The sequence below is a fragment of the Conger conger genome, chromosome 5, assembly GCF_963514075.1.
Source record: "Conger conger chromosome 5, fConCon1.1, whole genome shotgun sequence".
Classification (NCBI taxonomy): domain Eukaryota; kingdom Metazoa; phylum Chordata; class Actinopteri; order Anguilliformes; family Congridae; genus Conger; species Conger conger.
The window spans coordinates 48,581,073-48,600,976 of NC_083764.1; the positions used below are offsets into that span (position 1 = coordinate 48,581,073).

Sequence of the window (19,904 nt, forward strand, 5' to 3'; positions counted from 1 at the left end):
TTTTTAATCACATTAGATTTCCTCCTGAATGTGTGAAACCTGTGGTAAAGCCAGAAGTGACTTTTGAGCGCTTTACATAAACTATATAATAACAGCTAATTAATTGGAAGAGGGCAGATAAATAAATCATACCGAACATGTTTTTGAATGGTATTCTACTTTTTATTTATAATTATCTTGTATTAAAATGACTACTCAGGAAAAAGCCTTCATTAAACAAGTCCTATGCACTGGGACCATAAGCAAATGAAAAACCGAAAACCCTTAGCTGCAGACTGACCCATGCTAACCCATGTCCACCATTGAAAAGACCTACAATGGCCACATGAGAATCGGAACTGGACCTCGGAGCAATGGAAAAAGGTTGTCTCGTCCGATGAGTCCCGTTTTCTTGTCATCTGGGCGGCTGGGTACATGCTTACTGTTTATCTTGGGAAGAGATGGCTGGTTGCAGGATGCACTGTGGGAAGAAGACAAGGAGGAAATGTTATGCTCTGGGCAATGTTCTGTTCGGAAACCCTGGGTCCGGGCATTCACGTGGACACGTTTGACACGTGCCACCTACCTCATCATGCAGACCAGGTATACCCTGATGGCAGTGGCCTCTTTCAGCAAGATAATGGCCCTGCTGCACTGCACACATTGTTTGGGGATGGGTTTGAGGAACATGACAAAGAGTTCTGGGGCCTCATTTATAAAACTGCGGAGGATCCACGTCCAAAGGTTGCGTACGCATGAAACCCAGGACGTGCGTACGCACAAAAATATTCTGATTTATAAAACAGTGCACACGCACGTCCCATGCCAGTTTTCCTTTATAAATCACAATCAACTCTAAATGTGGTTCACCTTTGCCAGCTTCATGTCCCACCCACAGTTGCCTATAAATAGGCAGTGAAACACCCCTAATGAATATGCATTTCACGAAGACGACAATGGCAAACACTGAAAAGAAGGCCAAGAAAAGGGATTTCAGCCATTTGATTGCCTCTGAAAAGCTACAGGTGTGGGAATTACCCTGATTGATTGTAAATTACGAACAGTTCTGCACAACGGATGTGATAATAATAATAATAATAATAATAATTATACACGTTATTTGTCTAGCACCATTGAAAACACAGTTACAAAATTAAGAGATAAAACGAACAAAAATCCATAACAATAAACACATTATAAAACATAATATATGAATATGATAACAATATATGAAACTATGCACTCGTATCTGCCCGACTGACGCATTGTAAACGGCATCAGTGCAGCGTAATTTGTCGGACTGTTCATCATATTATTTATGAGAATACATTTAATAACATGAAGTATTGTTTAACAATTCGTCTACATATTTGAGGGATTATTTTACAACAACATCTCCGTTTATATTTATCATCCTAAATCATACAGCTGTTTGTTTATTCGTTGTAAGAGAGGCTTTTATCCGTTTTTGCAAATTAACTCTTCATATATGATACGTGAGAGGTAATATTTCGATTTATTTTACACAGTGGTATCAATTTCACACCTTTTCTCGCGTTTCATCCATTGCCATCGGAGTCGCAGTTTCTCATTTCTCCAGTTAATGTGCGTACGCATGGGTCAGAGTTTCCTGGAGGACCGCACATTTTCCCCTCAAGTTCGTTTTTCATGAATGCCAAAGTTTGCTTAGAAAGTGGCGTACGCATTCTTTTGTGCATACGCAACGTTTATAAATGAGGCCCCTGGCCTCCAAATTACCCAGATCGAGCATCTGTGGGATGTGCTGGAACAACAAGTCCGATCCAGTGCAGCTCCACCTCGCAACTTACAGGACTTGAAGGATATGCTGCCAACGTATTGGTGCCAGATACCACAGGGCAACTTCAGAGGTGTTGTAGAGTCCATGCCTTGGCGGGTCAGACCTGTCTCGGCGGCATGTGGAGGACCAACACCATATTAGGCAGGTGGTCATAATGTTTTAGCTCATCGATGTATTAAATGTATTACATTTTTAATTCAATGTAAAGTGCCACATTGCTTCAAAACATTTACCCATCCAACAGTAATAGCTTGACCTGGTCAAACCATGTTGAGTATGGAGCTGGTCTAACTGGTCAACCAGCTGCCAGCCGTTTCAAAACTTGAGCTGTTTTTTTCCGGCAGGGTAGGCTAATGCCGTTAGCTATTGTTAGCCTCGGGCTTCTTGGCACGTAAATAAAATCCCGTTTTCTGTGCGGTGACACTCAGTAGCTTTCTATCATTTAGAAAATAGCTATGCTTTTAATATATGACTACATTTCCTGCTCATGTAAAGTTTTGTAGCCGACTACTTTGTTAATTTCCTGATATGGGAACTTTCTGGTGAGCCTGGAAAGATTGTTACGATTTCGTGGGCGTGGGACTGGTTTTATGCAGACCATAGGCAAATCCTTTAGCTCAATTTCTCGGCCTCGGTTACAAATGTTTGAACTTCGTTTAGAATAAATCATGATTTCTGTTAGTCAGTTTCAAATACTACAGTATCCATGAGCCTCGGCGCCTGTGTTACCTCTACAAAATGGCGGACCTACAGAAAACTGAGCTGCTCTTCGGGACTTGTAGTTTATGTATCTTCTAAAATTGTTACGTACACAGTCTTGTCCTATTCCAATACACGGATTCTTTTCCAACGAGGTGATGATTTAACGGGTGGTTCATGCCCATCCAAGGTTGGGAAGTGCCCGCATTGCGCTTCAAGTTACACTGTCAAGGTAAAAAGCGAATGGAGTTTTTGCTTCCGGAAACAAATCCCCTCAAAATAATAACTCCGCCCACATTTCCACTATTTTTTAATGGGATCCCAAACATTCAGTTCGATGTATGCCTGCGAGACTATTCCAATTCCATCATATAATTCAACTGGACACATGCAAATATTGAGTACATTTTATCATGCCTATGTTATATATAAGTGTGTATAAAGTATATGAATAACTGATACAATCATTTGGAAAGTTTGAAGCGCACGGTTAATGGTGTCATTTTTGATCCGGCGCATTGCTTGACCACTCTCAATTGAAGAGTACTTGGGGGCCTAGCAATTTCACTCTGCGAAGACTATTGAAGATGGCGGACGTGTTAAGTGTTCTTCGTCAATACAACATCCAGAAAAAAGAAATCGTCGCCAAGGGTGATGAAGTTATCTTCGGAGAGTTTTCCTGGCCTAAAAATGTCAAAACCAACTATGTCATTTGGGGGTATGCGAACGCCGTTTTTCCAGCTGCCTACATACTAGCGAGTACACATTGCAACCCGAAAAAAACTTTTCCTATCTCCAAGCATGTCCGATGTTGCAAGCGAGCTAGCTAGCTAAGTAGCTCCAACTAGTTATATGCTTGGTTGTTAGCTAGCTAGCTTGCTTAATTATTAGCTAGTCGGAGCATTACAAGGGGTATTCGTTTAGCTAGTGCATGGCTAAACTTAATTTTCGGATCTCAACCTCGTGTTCAGTAATGATCAGGAGCTGGTCATCTTATGTTTACTAGCTAGTGTCTAGCTAGCTTGCTCGGGAGATTTAGCGCTCACCCTTTCCCTCGCCTGTCACATTTGACAGCACAACAGCACAACCCACATTATCTAGCGATTTTGAAAGCTGTCATGACGGTTGCCAACTTGACTGTAGTTGGGAGCAATAACTTACCGTGGTTGTCATTGGCAGCGTAGTCGTAATGTTAGGTCGCTACCTGACTTTGAAGATTAGTTGCTAGCAAGAGCTGTTTTGGCTCGGTAGCTTGGTCAAATAGTAAACCAGGCGCTAAATTGTTAACTTAATTGCATTGGGATCATCCTGCTTGTGAAAGGCCTGAGATTGCTGCCTTGTGTTAGATTATTTATCCTACCAACAATTACTTTTCTGAATATTGTAAGATTTGGAACCAAAATAAAAGCAAAGCGTTAAGCAATCGATATGGTGCGTTTAGATATATAGCCTATAGTGGGATCGCATTATAGACGTGAAACAACGCAACGCGCATGTTATTGCTATTTGCTTGTCAACTTTTTCAAGACTGATGCATGTCGATTATTTATATTATAGAACTGGCAAGGAGGGCCAACCCAAGGAGTACTACACACTGGACTCCATACTCTTCCTCCTCAACAACGTGCATCTTCCTCACCCGTCCTATGTGCGAAGGGCAGCAGTAAGTGGAACGCCTTTAAAGCTGTGACCCACCTTTTATTTACCACAGTTTAAAAAAAAAAAAAAAAGAAAGAAAAGATTTTGTGATCTTGAATGTGTCAACATTTTGTTTAACCAGTTGATTAGTTGTAATATCTTGTAGTCAGTCAGCAGTTGTTCAGTTATCGAGAGAGAGTGAAGTCGGTGTGTAATTATGAATTACACACTGCTCTATTGACCCCGAATGCATTACCCTTGTACAATGGTGAACTGTGTTTCTGTACCATTAGACAGAAAACATTCCGGTAGTCAGAAGACCTGATCGAAAGGATTTACTCTCTCATCTCAATGGAGAAAGTTGTAAGTATCAACAAAGCTTTTCATTTTTCATTATGAAGCTGTACTTTTAATAATTGACACACCCCTGTGAATGTGTGTGGGGACATATTTAAAAAAAAAAAAAAAATGTTCCCGGAGGAATTACTTTGTTAATTTATCCTTTTTTCCCCCCACACTACAGCAACTTCAGCTAGTATCGACAGAAGCGCTCCTATAGAAATTGGATTGCAAAGGCCAACACAAGGTATGTGGTCAGGACAAATTAGTTGTCTATTGGTTTATTTCTTTATTTATTTTTCAATAAAGCAGTTTTATACTGTAACCGTTGTTTGTCTTTAAGTACTTGGAGATCCCGGGTGGACATATTTTGCCATTTCACCAGGTTTGGATATGCTTGGCAAAAAATAACCTTTATGAACATGAATGGTGCCACAACTAAGGAATAGAGTGTCACTATGCTAAATGTTTTGTATGCTGTCAAATCTGATACATTTCTGTTTTGAGGCATTGCTTTGCTCACTGTGGTCTTAAGGAGGAAAATAGGTATTCTGGCACCACTCTATAGACTTTTGTTGATTGGTCTCTGTTTATAGTCTCTCTTAAATGGCCTGCACCTTAAATTGGCAACACACCTGGATTTATTCCCATCGCTTTGAGTGCAAGAAGTATTTCATATCATAATGGCAAATTACAGGAATTTGTGTTTGATATATTCACCCTTTTCCTTCTGTAGGTTAGATAGGCCCTTAAAAACAAATGGATGTAATGAAGCAAAGGCCTATTATAGAAAACCATGGCCATTAAAATGTAATAAAAGGTTGAGTTTTTACGGAAGAAGACTTTGGGATTGGAGATTAAATCCGGGACGGAATAACACAAATTATACTGTTATCAGGAAATTTAACATTTAACCTTTTGAGAGTTTATCGTTACTAACCTCACTAATTTAATCTTCCTTGATCATGCCCCTGTGCCATATTGAAATTAAATGCATGCATTTTACAATCAATATTAATACTTGCTGGTCTACTTCCTTCTTATGCTTCCATGCACTGTACAAATAGGTTTATTGCATTTCTGGGCTTTGTCCAAATTGCTTGGGGCTGCTTAGTTATGGCAATATCAAAATTTCAAGCATTAGAGAATAGTACAGGCTTGAATGTTTGCCAGCTTCATTGGAATTGATCCGGGTGTCTCTTTTGGTTTCAGTTAAAAGGGCAGCAGATGAAGTCTCTTCAGAAGCAAAAAAGCCAAGAGTGGAGGTATGGAAAGATCTAGATGGGTGACAGTCAGCTAAGATGTAATAAAGTATCAAAAAGATATATATATAACTACAAACATCAAACCAGTGTTGCATTGAAGTTTACCTAAATGACTACAATAATCGATAATAAAAAAGAGTTACATGGTCTCCATTAAAAAAAACTTTCAAGCCGGATTTCATCCCTTATGCATGTGGTAATCCGTCCAATCCAAATGTGCGAATGACGGAGTCGGTCAGATCGGAATCGAAAACTAAACAGAGCTTGCTCTCTAGCTGTAGTATCAGTGTTTATTCACTTTCTTTTAACTTAACTATCTATGTAGTCTCATAGCATTCCGATATATTTTAAGCCACTTAAAAAAAGTTTTATACTTACACGTTATATATTGTGCATGGTATTTTGTTTGACACTAATAAACCGGTCGATCGACCATTACGGCCTTCTTCAACAAAAAACGATGGCGTAGTAGGCGCTCGGGGCTGAAAATAATTTCCAGGAAGAATGCCAGGAAGGATGATCCTCTGTTGGTGGAGATCCTCGGGTAAATTGTGCACGTTGAATTTGTGACGTACTGGGAAGGGATATTTTTTCAGTCTGCTGTATTGTCAATAATAATGATCATTTTGGTTCAAATTGGTGAAATTTGTGCATGAAACATATTTCTTGCTAGGTTCACGCCTTCGTTATCAGATTCTGATTTTCGGGTTGAAAACTGCAGTCATGTGGACGAACATATTAACGTATACAAGGGCTATTTTCAATATAATTTCTTATTTATTTAGAGGAGGCTCATGGTTGGTACCCCAGCATGCGACTTCCACGATTTTAAATTCCAGAACCACACGAAAATCGAAAGGTTATTTTTATTGCATAAAATCGCCTTTCAATCATTTCAACATGCCACCATCAGTTCATGGATTTCTTTAAAAAATACATACCGTAAATCCTCAAATTGTGTCCGGGGTCTTTTATTTACTTAGGCTGCACAAAGCACAGGCCTTTATTTGGGGCAGGCTTGTATTTGAGGCAGGCCTTTATTTCTTATTAGGCTTCTGGTGTAGAATTTTATTCTTAGAAATAAAGTAAAAGGCTACACTTAAAGTGGGCCAACACTGTTCAACACTTCCTGTAACCGTTCAGAAATCAATTAGTGTAGGCTAATCAGGAAACACCGTTTGGTATGTCATAGTGTCAGTCTTAACAGACTTAGTTTATTGCAGATGTTCTCAAACACAATAAATCACATGCAAGCCCAGAATCCATAAAATAACAACTTGCCAGACACGCCTTCATGAACAATAAAAAATTAGCGTAGATAACAGCAAGTTAAGGATCTTTTTTTCCTAAAGTGCGTTTTATTGTGAGACATGCGTTTCGTTTGGAGCAGCATACCGGTAGGCTATCAAAAATGTTTTGCTTTGGTTTGGGATTTAATTTACTTTTGGACTGTTTGATTCTATTGCTAAATATTGGGTCTGATGGGCACTGAAATCTGGGGGGTATTTGATGGTTCACTGTTAAGTTTTATGTAGTTGTCGGGATTTCCACACGTCTGTTTATTGCAAGCCAAGGCAGCCGCTTTCATTCATTCATTGAACGTGCGCTGTGCTGTAAATACATGGAAACCTTATTGCGTAGCCAAGTAGCCTAAATTGAGTTAATTTTAAATTTTGCCTGATTTACGTTTTATTAAATTCGTAGGCTGGAATGCCTCGCGGCAACAATTATGTTTAAATGTATACTGCTTCACCCTTTGGCAAGCTACTTAGAAGGCGGTGGCAAGCGACTGGTAGCTTGAGAGCTGTGTTGGAGACCCATTGGCAACAGTATTAAACCAACCAACAATATCAAATATTAAGAAGAGCTCTTTTATTTAATTGAGTTAAATCGAAACAATGTCTTCTAGTGCTCATGGACTGATAGCCCTACTGGTAGGCAATATTACCCCGGCTTGTATTTGGGGGCCGGCCTTTATTTGTCCGAATCGGCCACGCCCCCGGCTATTATCCGAGGCCCGGCTTCAAATAGAATCCCGGACAAAATATGAGGATATACTGTATTAAAAGGGCCAATTTCTACTGCCCTATGAATCTTACACTTCAGCTGATCTGTCACCCAGATCTCATTTTGCCCTTTCGTCTTGTCCATGTGTGATTACCCGGTTTTGTTAGTACTGGTATATTGATTGGATGGCTTACAGAAACACATTGATGTGTTCATAAACCTGCTTGTACGGAAACAAAATCTTGGTTAATACCATGCATGTGTGTACAGTAGAAGCCTCATAGTTATAAAGCCTGCAATATTATGCTTTTCAAGCCCTGTTCCCTGGGGCTTTGGCTGCATGGGAATGGGTGAAAAATACAGCGGCTTTCAACCGTTGGGTTTAACAGTTCTCTCACACACATACACACAGGCTATAAAACAGGGAAAACATCCCAACACAGTTCAACAGTCCTCAAAGTAAAACTCTTAGCTGCACTGCAGACAGCGGTCCCGCTCACGACTTTGAAAAATGGCCCCGGTGTCACACATTCAGCCAGCATGTCACTGCTACACTGAACGGATGAGCGGCGTTGTTTTCTACAGGATGAAGAACGAGTGCGTTTGGACAAGGAGCGTCTGGCTGCTCGCCTGGAGGGACACAAGGAAGGCATCGTGCAGACGGACCAGATCAGGTCAGAGTCCTCGCTTCTCACACAAGCAGAGCTCTTCCATAGCTCAGCACTCCACGAATGCGGTTTACCTCCATTCCTGGTGGACTGGCATTGGTGATTGTAGTGACTGCTGATTAATGCAGAATATTACCTATAGTCAGTAAATTTAATACTGACAAAATCAAATGTCATTTTCCACAATATGGGACCTTTAACATTAGGAAGGCCAAAATGTTTAGGCATATTCGTACCCGTTAAAATTCTAATTAATTTCCCCTTTTGTGATACCGGATACCGGACTAAAAAACAAACATTGTAAAAAATAAATAAATGAAATTACAAATGTAACCAATGTCATCAAACCATCTGTGCGTGGCTGTGCCCGTGGGTAGTGGATTGTTCAGACTTGGCTCCATGAAGTCCATCAGAACTATTAGAAAAAGGCTTTTTGATCACAATGTGTGATGACTCCATCAGAATTATTAGACAAAGTCCCTTGATGACAATGTGTAAGACTTAGCTGTACTCAATAACCTGGTAATTACAGAATAATTGTGAGCAATAAAATGTGCAATTTGCACTGATTTTATCATTAGAAGACATTGTATTCCTGGCGGTGTCCTCTATAAAGTTCATTTTTCCAATACCCACTGCAATTCAGGCAAACCTTGCTTAGTAAATTGGATACTCCAGTGCGCTTTCAGGAGCCTGTATGGAGCTAGATTAGGGTCAAAGGGTTTGTAACTTCAATCACAGGAAAAGTTGGAATTGAGCATGCCCTGTAAAGAAAAAGTTTAAAAAAGAAATATACATGAAATCAAGAACATTGTATGAAAATTAGTGCAATTAGAACATAATTTTTAGGAAAAATATATTTACTTTGGAATTTCGTTCGTCTAATATATATATATTTTTTAAGCTTTGAATTTTCTCCTTTAGTTTTTTTTTTTCCAGTTTATGCAGTGCTCAGTTGCTCTCAAGTTCCCCCTAGGCTATAACAGAAGAAGCTCTGGCTTTTTTCTATGAAATTAATGGGTATACAGTTTACATAACTTTCAACCCAGTTACACCAATAATATAATAAGAATCATAGTGTGATTGTACTCGCTACAATTCAATAACAAATTTATACTTTAAATTTATGGGGAAGCGTCTGTGAACTGCCATCTTCAGGTCCCTTCACAGATGGTTTAAGTTTGGGCTTTGGCTGTGTCAAAGACTTGTCTCGAAGCCACTCCAGTGTTGTCTTGGCTGTGTGCTTTGGGTCATTGCTGTGCTGAAAGGTGAACTCTCACCCCAGTCTGAGGTCACCTGTACTCTGGAACAGGTTTTCATCAAAGATATTAATTTGGCAGCATTCTTCCTCTCCTCAATTCTGACCAGTCTCCATGTCCCTGCCATTGAGAAACACCCCTATAGCATGATGCATGATGCTGCCACCACCATGCTTCACTGCAGGGATGCTATTAGCCAGGTGATGAGCAGTGCCTGGTGTTCGCCAGACATAGGGCTTGGAGTTATGCCCAAAGAGTTACTTTTTTTGTCTCGGACCAGAGAATCCTTTAGAGTCCTTTAAATGCCATTTGGCAAACTCCAAACTCAAGAATCACTCTGCCTTAAAGGCCTTATTAATGGAGTGCTGCTGGATGGTCGTCCTTCCGGCAGGTTCTCCCGTCTCTGCTGAGGACTTATGAAGCTCTGTTAGAGTGACTCTCTGGTTCCAAACATCACGATTATTGAAGCGGCTGTGCTCCTAGGAACATTCAAAGCTTTAGAAATGATTTTATACTCTTGCCCTGATTCATGCCACACCACAATTTTTTTAGCCAATTTTATCCACTTAAAATTAAATCTACAACAAAGTGCAAAAAGTATACTTTGTCTGAATACTTTCTGAAGCCACTATGTAAGACAGCTTTCAGTATCTAGTCTTGATTCTAGGATTTTGATTCCCTTGTATTTGTCAACATGTGCTAAAAAATTCAAGGAAGCCATTATGAGACTGATAAATAAGAAAAAAACAAGCAATTATCTTACTGAAACAAAGTGTTTGGAACATCATTAAGAAGATGCATGTGCATGTTTGGGGTCATAGCCTTGCTGTGGGATGAAGCATCATCCAATGAGTTTAGAGGTACAGTGAGCACCAGTGAATTGGACAGTGACACATTTTTTGTTATTTTGGTTCTCTACTCTAGCACTTTGAATTTGAAAGAACATTTTAGAACATTTTGTACATCATATTCATTTGTGTCGTTAGTGAATGCAGAAGAGAGCTGTTGATGTCTCGTCTTGATTCTAGACTCTGTAATTTCCTTTGGAGATTGTTGTTGGGGTGTGACAACATGAGGAAGACAGTAGTGTTGATGCAAATTAAGCTGGCCATCATAAGGCTCAGAAATGAAAATCAATCAATCAGGAACATTGAACCGTGGGCATGCCCACGCCGAGAGTTTGGTTCATTATTAACAACTGGTGAACTCAATTATGTCAAAAGACCCGGTAGCCCGAGGAAAACCTCTGTAGTGGATGACCGGTGAATACTCTGTGTGGTGAAGAAAACTCCCTGACTACAGCCCAGCAGATCAAAAACACTCTCCTAGAGGCAGGTGTAGTTGTGTCACAGAAAGGCGAGATTACAGTTTGCTAAAATGCACCTAAAGGAGCCCCAAGAGTCTTGTAGACAGATGAGACCAAGATTAACATGGAGTGATGGAAAGAGGAAAGTGTGGAGGAAAAAGAGGAACTGCCCATGAAACATGGTGGAGGGGGTATTGTGACTTGGGCCTTTGTGGCTGCCAGTGGAACAGGCTCACTTGTCTTCATCAGTGATGTGACTGCAGACAGAAGTAGAACAGCCAAAAAGTGAAAAATCCTTGACTGTCCGAGTCAATCACCGGATCAGAATCCAATTCAACATGAATTTTACATGCTGAAGAGGAGACTGAAGGCAAAAGTCCCCAAAAGAAGCAAGGACTGAAGATGGCTGCAGTACAGGCCTGGCAGAGCATCACCAGGGAAGATACGCAGTGGCTGGTGATGTCTAGAATTCAAACAGTCATTGCATGCAAAGGATATGCAATCATATAAAAAATGATTACTTTATTGTACATTATATTAAACTGTCCAATATATTTTTATGCCCAAAAATGGGGTTGATTATGTACAAAAAAAACAATATTTTCTAAATGGTTAATCTGGCAGTGCATGACGCTGACGGTCTGCCCTTCAACTTCCTTGCATCCTTTCAAACTCAAAGTGCTAGAGTACAGAACCAAAATGGCAAAGAAATGTGTCACTGTCCAATGATTTATGGTGCTCACTGTATTTGATTGAACTTCAGCAGGCAAGATGCTTGTGTACACTTTAGAATTAATTCTGCTGCTGCTATCCGCTGTTGCATTATCAATGAAGGTGGGCCAGCACCTGCGGTAAACAATGTTTCATGGATGAGGGGTGTGCTTTGGTTCTTGGGCAGTTTCTTTTAGCCTCCACACTGCTCTTGCCATCACTCTGATACAAGTCAGTCTTGGTCTTATCCGTCCATAAGACCTTGTTCCAGCTGTTTTTTTGCAGCTAACTTTTGCAGTGTTTTGCATCTTGCCGTCAAACATTTGTTTGCAACTGACAAGAATGGAAATCTTTGTCTCTATTGTTGCTCTTTGTTTCTCCCAGCTTTTAGAGACATTGTAATAAGGCATATGCCTATACAAGTAACATTGTGGACTGTGTTAAGGTTGAGTTATCATTCAACAATTTTTCAAAATCACCAATGGCACTAAAAACAGAAGAAATTGTGGAAATGACAAAACATGGTAAAAGTTGCAAAACTGCCAAAAGAAATAGCAAAAATGACGCAATCTGTCACTTCCGTGACAAACATTCAATTATGACACGTGCCTCTGGAAACTGAAACTTTTACCTTATCAAGCGGACATGATTGCAAAACTTACTAATCTAAATAAAGAATCAACAATTTAATTTTGATTTGATATAAAATGTGGATATTTATACAAATTCAAAGATACAAATTCCTGAGCTTGACTTCCCATGGAAAGTTTCTGGAAATGTATGCCATATTTTGAGGTCCTTGGCAACCTTATCTCCACGTATTTCTATGAAATGCAATGGGGAGAAAATGGTTTGAACCTGGTTGTTCAAAGTGATTTTTTTTATTTTTTAAATTGCTCATGGGATTTAAAAATAGAAGAAATACTGAAGAAATTGCTGAAGAAATACCCTGAGATTAGAGCTGACTGACAGCGGATTTCACATCACGCTTTTAAGCTTTCGTGAGATATTCCTCTTCACTAAACGGCCATGGACTGTCACATATCACTAATTTCATTGTCATAAGAGACTTGTTATCAAAAGCGTAAATGTGTCTCTTCTATACTGGAATATTCATTGTCAGCTAGGTGTATGTATGGGACTTGCCGTTCAGTCATCTTTTTCTGAAACAGATGGCGGTTACAAATTTTGTGGCAGGTGGTTTGACCACCCCCCCACCCCCTTAGTCGCTGCCGTTTGTCTATATCAAATCAAAACAGTATTAGTTTAAATACTCCACGAGTATTCAATAATTCAATGCCAAATGGAAATGAATAGCTAGCTGGTCTGTCTGGTCTGCGCAAAAATAAATGGACTTCTCACCAAGAGAAGTTCTGTTAATTCTTTGAATGTCGCATGAATTTGGAAGGAATAAGTATTTTTGTGGTCTGTTGTATAATTGGAATAGGCCTCAAAATCTAATTTCCACTCTACGCTTAAAGCCTGATGACGAGAAAGGGTAACATTTGAATTGCAAATGCAGTTTCTCAATCTTCAGGAATAGTCGGAGGTGATTATAAATATGCTGATTTTTCCTTTTTTCTTTTCTTTTATATTTTTGCTGCAATGGCTCCTGTCATTATGAATTATAAATTAATAATTTCATATTGTCATTGTTTTGTCCTGGGCTTCATTATGTTTCCAGAACTTTACTGTGGTCACCGTCTTTGACTGGAATGTTTTAGCAGCACTGCTGTAACTGGACAGATCATTTGTGCTCACCTATATATTAAATGCATTCATTCTCATGTTTGACCACCGGATGTCACTGTTTCTCTTTTATTTCCCTCCCCAAACTGCACTTTGTAAATAGAATTCAATGAAACAATGAAACAAATTAAATGAAACAAAGGGTATTTTATGTGATTTTTTTTCACTGATGAATAAACTTTCCACCAAAAAATGCATCGAGATTTGGATTTTGCAACTAAGTTGACCTCTTTTCTCAAATCCAGGTCTTTGTCCGAAGCCATGTCTGTGGAGAAAATTGCCGCCATCAAAGCCAAAATCATGGCCAAGAAACGGTCGACGATCAAAACGGACCTGGATGATGACATAACCCTGAAGCAGAGGAGCTTCGTGGATGCTGAAGTGGACGTGACCAGGGACATTGTCAGTCGAGAGCGCGTGTGGAGGACGAGGACCACTATTCTGCAGAGCAGTGGAAAGGTGGGCAGAGCCACAGGCAGTTACCGTGAAGAAAGAGCCACTGTTATACTAGAACCAGGCTGTCAATGCTGCAATGCTGTAGCTGGTTTGCGCCAAACTAACAGATTTATTACTTAAGCCTGGCCCACATGAGTGATGTCACAGCGCTTATACCCATGTCATTCTAATGGACCAGGAGAAAGCTCACAGGTCTGTCTGATGGCCCAATATCAGGCTTACAAGTGTGATGCCAAAAGTTCTTTCTCATGAGCTGTGTTCCATTATGCATACTTGAGTTCTGTGTACCGTACTTTCAACCTTGGTACATACTGGAGCTGATTAGTAAGATTAGTAAGATTAGATTAGTAAGATTCATTTTTTAATAATTATAGCTAGCATCAGCTAAAGAATTGTTACAAACAATAAGGTGCTTCCATAACCATTTCTTGCTTGTGGTTACAATTAGGTTTAGTGCAATGATCTCCGGGAACGGAGAGCACATACAAGTGTGCATCGATGCATACTTGAAATTCTGGCTCCTTCAGATATTGAAGTATACATCTGTATTGTTATCACTGTACGGTAAATTTAGTATTATTAGCCATCACAGCCTACAGTTGGGAAAATACCCCAGGATTATGCCCGCTCAGGACTGTAACAAGCAAAGCCTTCGCGTTTGTTTACAGTGTAACATTACTATAACTCATTGAATGTTATGGTAGATAAGGACATATGGTGATTTTTGTCTGTTATCGTAAACATAAAGGCTGGCCATTATTGTTCTGCACATTTGTATTTCTGCTGAGATTTTGCAATGCTCAGATGGATAGGGGGAAGGGAAGGTGGGGGGGGGGGGGGGTAGTTGTAATTGCTATTGATCAAACCTCCCCCAGGCTTGATTTGTAAGTGTTGCAATTCTGCTAAGTGGACAGTGTTGTAGGAGTGCATAATCAGTCATTATTAGCCCCGGCGTAGATAAATGAATACTAAAATCCATAGGTCTGACCAGGCAGCGCTGCCATCCAGCCAGCCCGTTGCATCTTTCAGGTTATTACTTTTTTCTCCCCTCCATTTTAAGTCGGGAGCTGCGCCGGAAGGTTCCGGGTAGCGTTTACTCGGACGCGGCTGCCCACTTCGCCAGACTGGCCAGACAGGTCTCTGCAGGAGCATCTGTTCGGAATCGCGTTGGCGGCTTTAAACGCGGGAAGTCAACAAGCCGTCTGGTTGTCACGCCCCATGTCAGCTTTTTGGAAAGGAGACTCTTCCTGCAATAAAGAGAGAAAAGGGGAAAAAAAAAAAAATGGGTCACAGTTTACAATAAAGGGATATGAATTGGCATTAACTTATTTGTTAGCCTAGTTGTTGCTAACATTGTAGTTGTTGACATTAACGCCACATGGCTTTGACTGCTTTACACCCTGCGTGCCTCACTTTAGGACTGGCGACTACGTGGGTTGGTCAGAGAGACATATCTTTTGCTGTTAAGTGTTGGCGTGAGTCCACTCGCCGCGTTGTTGAGAATACCTAACGTAACGTACCCTCTGCGACCCCGCAGAAATGAAACCCACCCCTCCAGCGTAAGGGCAAACCCTCGGTCAGCTGGCTAATGACAACATGCACTTGTTTTTTGGAGAGTGTAGCGCATCTCTCTATTACCCTACCACAGGTGTGTTCGCTGGAAGTAATTTCCTATTTCTTCCCGCACCAGCAGATTGCGAAATGCGGGGTTAATCGAACAGAAAGGAGGTATTAAAGGCGGCTTTTCGCCACGGACTGCTTCTGTCAGGATTTTGACACCTCTCTACACTCGTGTGTGGCAGCTTCCCGTGTGGCATGGTAAAGCTATTCACACTGCAAAAAACGAAAAAAAGTCCTATTATAAGACTGAAGCCGTTAAAAATGGTTAAAGACCGTGAGTGGGCCAGGCCTAAAGACCATTAAGATGGTCGCTTTTTGCATCTCCCCTGGTATTCACACCATCTTACCGTCTCACCCCTCAGTCTGCATGGACAATGGAATCCATGAGATCCGGATACAGCCGGAGCGTAACGTTAAAGTCTGCTAGCAACTCCCGGGACAGCGCTCCTATTAGCATGCATGCCAGTCTAATTAAACAGTTCACTATTGACATTAATTGTACTGTACAGTGTGTGTTTGGCAGTTAAAAAAAAAAAATGTTTTGCTTGCGTGCTAGATGACGTCAATTTACATTTGGAGTTTTCACAGGAAGCGTATTCTCATTATGTGGCACCTGCATGTCTAAACCACTGGGGAACCCCTTTTGAGGAACTGTGGAGACACCAATGTGAGAATGCTATTTCCACCCCCATACGACTTCAGCAATTCGGCTTTAAAGCGACCACAGTGATAAAAATGTTTGGCTGTATTTGCTCACCGCTGGGTCTGCCCCTTTAAGGTTTCCCGGCAACACGGCCTGGATTAAAGGCCTCATTATTGTTCTTTTACAACCGGGGCGTGAAACTCATATTCCAGGAGGGCCAGTGTATGATGGCTTCAGCGCCAACCTCCAGTCCTAATTACTTAATTAACTGAAACGTTTGCTTGCCTCTTTTGCATATTTCACAGCAGTGCACTTTGGGAGGTGCGGTTGCACGCGGCTAATTAACCGACCGGACCATTTAAACTGTGGGGAAATGGTCGGGAGAAAATCCGTCCAAAATGCATTCGACCCTCCTGGAATTGTGCTCGACACCCCATGCTAATAAGTGGAACAGATGTTGAAGATTAGGTTCAGTCAATGGGTTCATGGTTTCATGGGATTTGTTCCAAGATTAATAGTCAGATATATGTACGTGCGCACACACACACACACACACACACCCCGATATGAATAAACCGCGTTTTGTTGATTTTATTTGTTACCTCCAGACCCTGGCACTCAGCATAAATATTACATTCGACCATATTCTTTACCACAAGTACGAGCGAAATAGCCTTTCCCTTGGAGAAAGCTGTACCGAGATCATCTGTACGGGAAACCTGCAGGACCAGCGCCGTTGGAGAGCTGGGAACAGTATCAACATGGCCTCAAACGATACAGGAAACTTTCCCGGTGTCGGCGTGCCCTCCCAAACGCTTACAGGTTAAAAACCTCTCCCTTCCCTGTCAGAACCGATCGGCCGCGCACCTCCGACGACCCGCTTTCTGTCTGAGGCCCGCTCTCCAGCCAGGCGCTAGGCCACGATGACGAGGCACTTCTGCTCGTCCTGCCTTCTCCAAAGCAGAGATGCTTGGCAGGGCACAGATATTTTTAAAGAAACGTATCCAGAGAGGAAATGAGTATCTTTTTCTTTCTTTTCTTTTTTTTTTCAGAGCAACCCTCGCTCTTTCCGTACCGCGATCCCATCTCTCTATCTCTTAACAATGTTACGGATCATTTTCTCTAGCTCTCTGCTTTCCACATGTCTGAATAAAGTGGGAAAAAAAATATCAGGAACGCAGACGGTCTGCTTTCCATTAAAAACAAGGAAATGTAATTAAATCGATACGATATCTGACCTGTGAATCCTCAGCCGCCGTCTCCAGTCAGGAGTTATAGTTGTTGTTTTCCTCTGCCTTTCAAATTTTTTGCCTGGTAACACCTTACATGTTACATGAATGGCCATTAAATAATGTATTTGCTAACTGACTAACAACTGAGAAGTCACTCGTTACATCTTTGCTTATGTATTTGTGCATCATTAATTCATGTTTACATGTACAGTAGTTAACTATATTAACTAATGGAAAGTTAATTTCATGCTTAATATATGTATACATTAATTAATGTTAATTGCATTAGTTTATGCCAATTCCCTTCCCATCTTGACTAATTGCATGCAAATATGATTGTGGTTAGATCATTAAAGCAGTGTTTTCATTTTTAGATTTATTTATATGAAAAAGCTATGTCTGTCAGTGTTGGGCAGCACAGTGTTTGTTTTTTCTCATTCTGTGCAAAAACCTGTTTGTTCCTGCAGGGGGCAGAGTTGCTCTAAGCAAATGTCTGAACCATGTGACTTTGCCTGCTTTTATTAAATCCTTTTATGTTTGTGTTATTCTCCAGAGTATGAATGAGCTTTTCTGAGAGGGAATATTCTCAGAAAGTGGCAGTAAATGTATTTTTTGCAAATTGAATTATTTTTAAAACCTCTTGGTATATTAGGACCGAAGCTATGGAGGGTTGTGATGGTCATAAACATGCGCATGCACATGCACTAATATAGTTATACCAAACCGAATATTCTGCATTTGTGCCAACACAGCGGACCACACCAAGCAGTGTTGAATATCCTATATACACATAAATATGGCATGTTTTTGTTCAGGAGACACAAAAATAAATTAACCATAGAACAGTAAAAATTACTCGTAGAACAACACTTTACTCTGCTGCCATCTTTACGGAGTGGATTTAAACAACTTTTTATAACATGGAATTAAAATTGTTATTTGGAACTTCAGTGTTACAACGTCAACTAGTCTCCCTCTCCGTTTCTGATCTGCAGGGATCACGCCCAAGCATCGAAAGAAACTAATGTTTTGCTCATGAGCAGGAAGTAGACCAGTTCTTGTGCAAAAAGGTGCCAATCCTCAATACTTATGCCTTGTACTTTCTCAGATACAGATACCACACCCAAGCAGCGGAAGACCTGCATTTTGGTTGTGCAAAGGCAGTGGTCCAGTTCTTGTGCAGACCATCGTTAATAACTGCGATATCGACACAATGTACTTTTCAACAAATAATGTCATATTCATGTTGCAGTACGGCAAATGGAAATGCATTTGGTTTAATTTATTCCAGTTTCACAATTTGTGAATCTTGGTGAAGTCCTCTTTGAATTTATTGAGAGAATCACTTCAAAAAATATTAACACCGTTTCTTAGAGGCCATGTCTTCCTCTGCTTCGTACTTAATTGTGATCAAAGTCGTTTGTCTTCACTGAGCTCTCCTTCTTTCTCTCTGTCTCTCCCTCCATCTCTTTCTCTCTCTTTCTCAGCGGTGAAACCAAAATGGAGCGGTGTATTTATTACCAGGCGACAGCTGGGTTAATTATAATAAATAATGTCAGCGTTTCTTTGCAATGCGGGTGACTTGATTATCAGCACAGAACCGCTGCTCTTGGAAGTGTTGTTGGTGGGGGAGCGAGGGGGAGAGGGGTGGAGAGGGGGCCGGGGAGTAGGGGGGGCGGGGGCCGCGTGCAGGCCTAGTTGTAACTCCATTTCCCCCCCCCCCTTCCCTCAGGGCACTGAGGATCAAATATGAATTCATTAATCATTCTCTGTTATTGCAGAACTTCTCCAAGAACATCTTTGCCATTCTGCAGTCGGTGAAGGCGAGGGAGGAGGGACGAGCCCCCGAACAAAGGCCGACGCAGAACGCCACCCAGGTGGTGAGTACAACATGTCCCCCGTGCTCGTCAGGCAGGTTTTATTTTCAATTACTTAAAATATATATATATATTTTTTTTTTTCATAAAACTGTATTGAAAGCCTTTTTTCTCTAGTGTGACGCAATTGAATTAAATCGAGGTTTGTATTCCTCAGTACTTGGTCTTGTTATCGTACATGTCTAATTTTAGCTTGTAATGGGGTGTGGAGGTGTGGAGGGTGTGATTAGTTTGTACTTTTGAAAAGCCGGAACCGCTACCATCTCTGCTGAGCTTTTTTCTGTCCTATGCTGTCAAGAGTAGGCAGTGTAGCCTTCCGATGCTGTCGTCTGTTTAAATTAAAATAGCGTGAAATAGTATTCAATTAAATGTATTTGTATGGCACTTGTTGCGACACAAATTTTCACAAAGCAGCTTTGCATAGATCCCGGGCCTGAGACCCCCCTCGGAGCGAGCCTAAGGCGACAGTGGCAGTGAAAAACTCCCTGACTAACAGGAGGAAACTGTGAGCAGAACCGGGCTCTGAGGGGGAAGCCCCTCTGCCTCTGGCTGCGACTGGGCTGGCTGAGTTAAACAAGAGAGCGAATACAGTAATATACTGTATAATGAGCACTATAAATAATAATTACACCTTCAT

At 40.9% G+C, this 19,904-nt stretch overlaps 1 protein-coding gene across 1 annotated transcript in view; it reads left to right on the forward strand.

Annotated features, from left to right (window-relative positions):
• The first annotated feature begins 2,907 nt into the window (after positions 1-2,907).
• cdc73 (cell division cycle 73, Paf1/RNA polymerase II complex component, homolog (S. cerevisiae)) overlaps positions 2,908-19,904 on the forward strand; it is a 70,842-nt gene continuing 53,845 nt past the window's right edge. The window contains exons 1-8 of the mRNA XM_061243473.1: positions 2,908-3,215; positions 4,055-4,160; positions 4,429-4,498; positions 4,659-4,721; positions 5,687-5,739; positions 8,332-8,420; positions 13,685-13,898; positions 19,172-19,270. Coding sequence (XP_061099457.1) covers positions 3,085-3,215; positions 4,055-4,160; positions 4,429-4,498; positions 4,659-4,721; positions 5,687-5,739; positions 8,332-8,420; positions 13,685-13,898; positions 19,172-19,270 — 825 coding nt within the window. The 5' untranslated portion in view covers positions 2,908-3,084. The remainder of the gene's footprint in view (positions 3,216-4,054; positions 4,161-4,428; positions 4,499-4,658; positions 4,722-5,686; positions 5,740-8,331; positions 8,421-13,684; positions 13,899-19,171; positions 19,271-19,904) is intronic.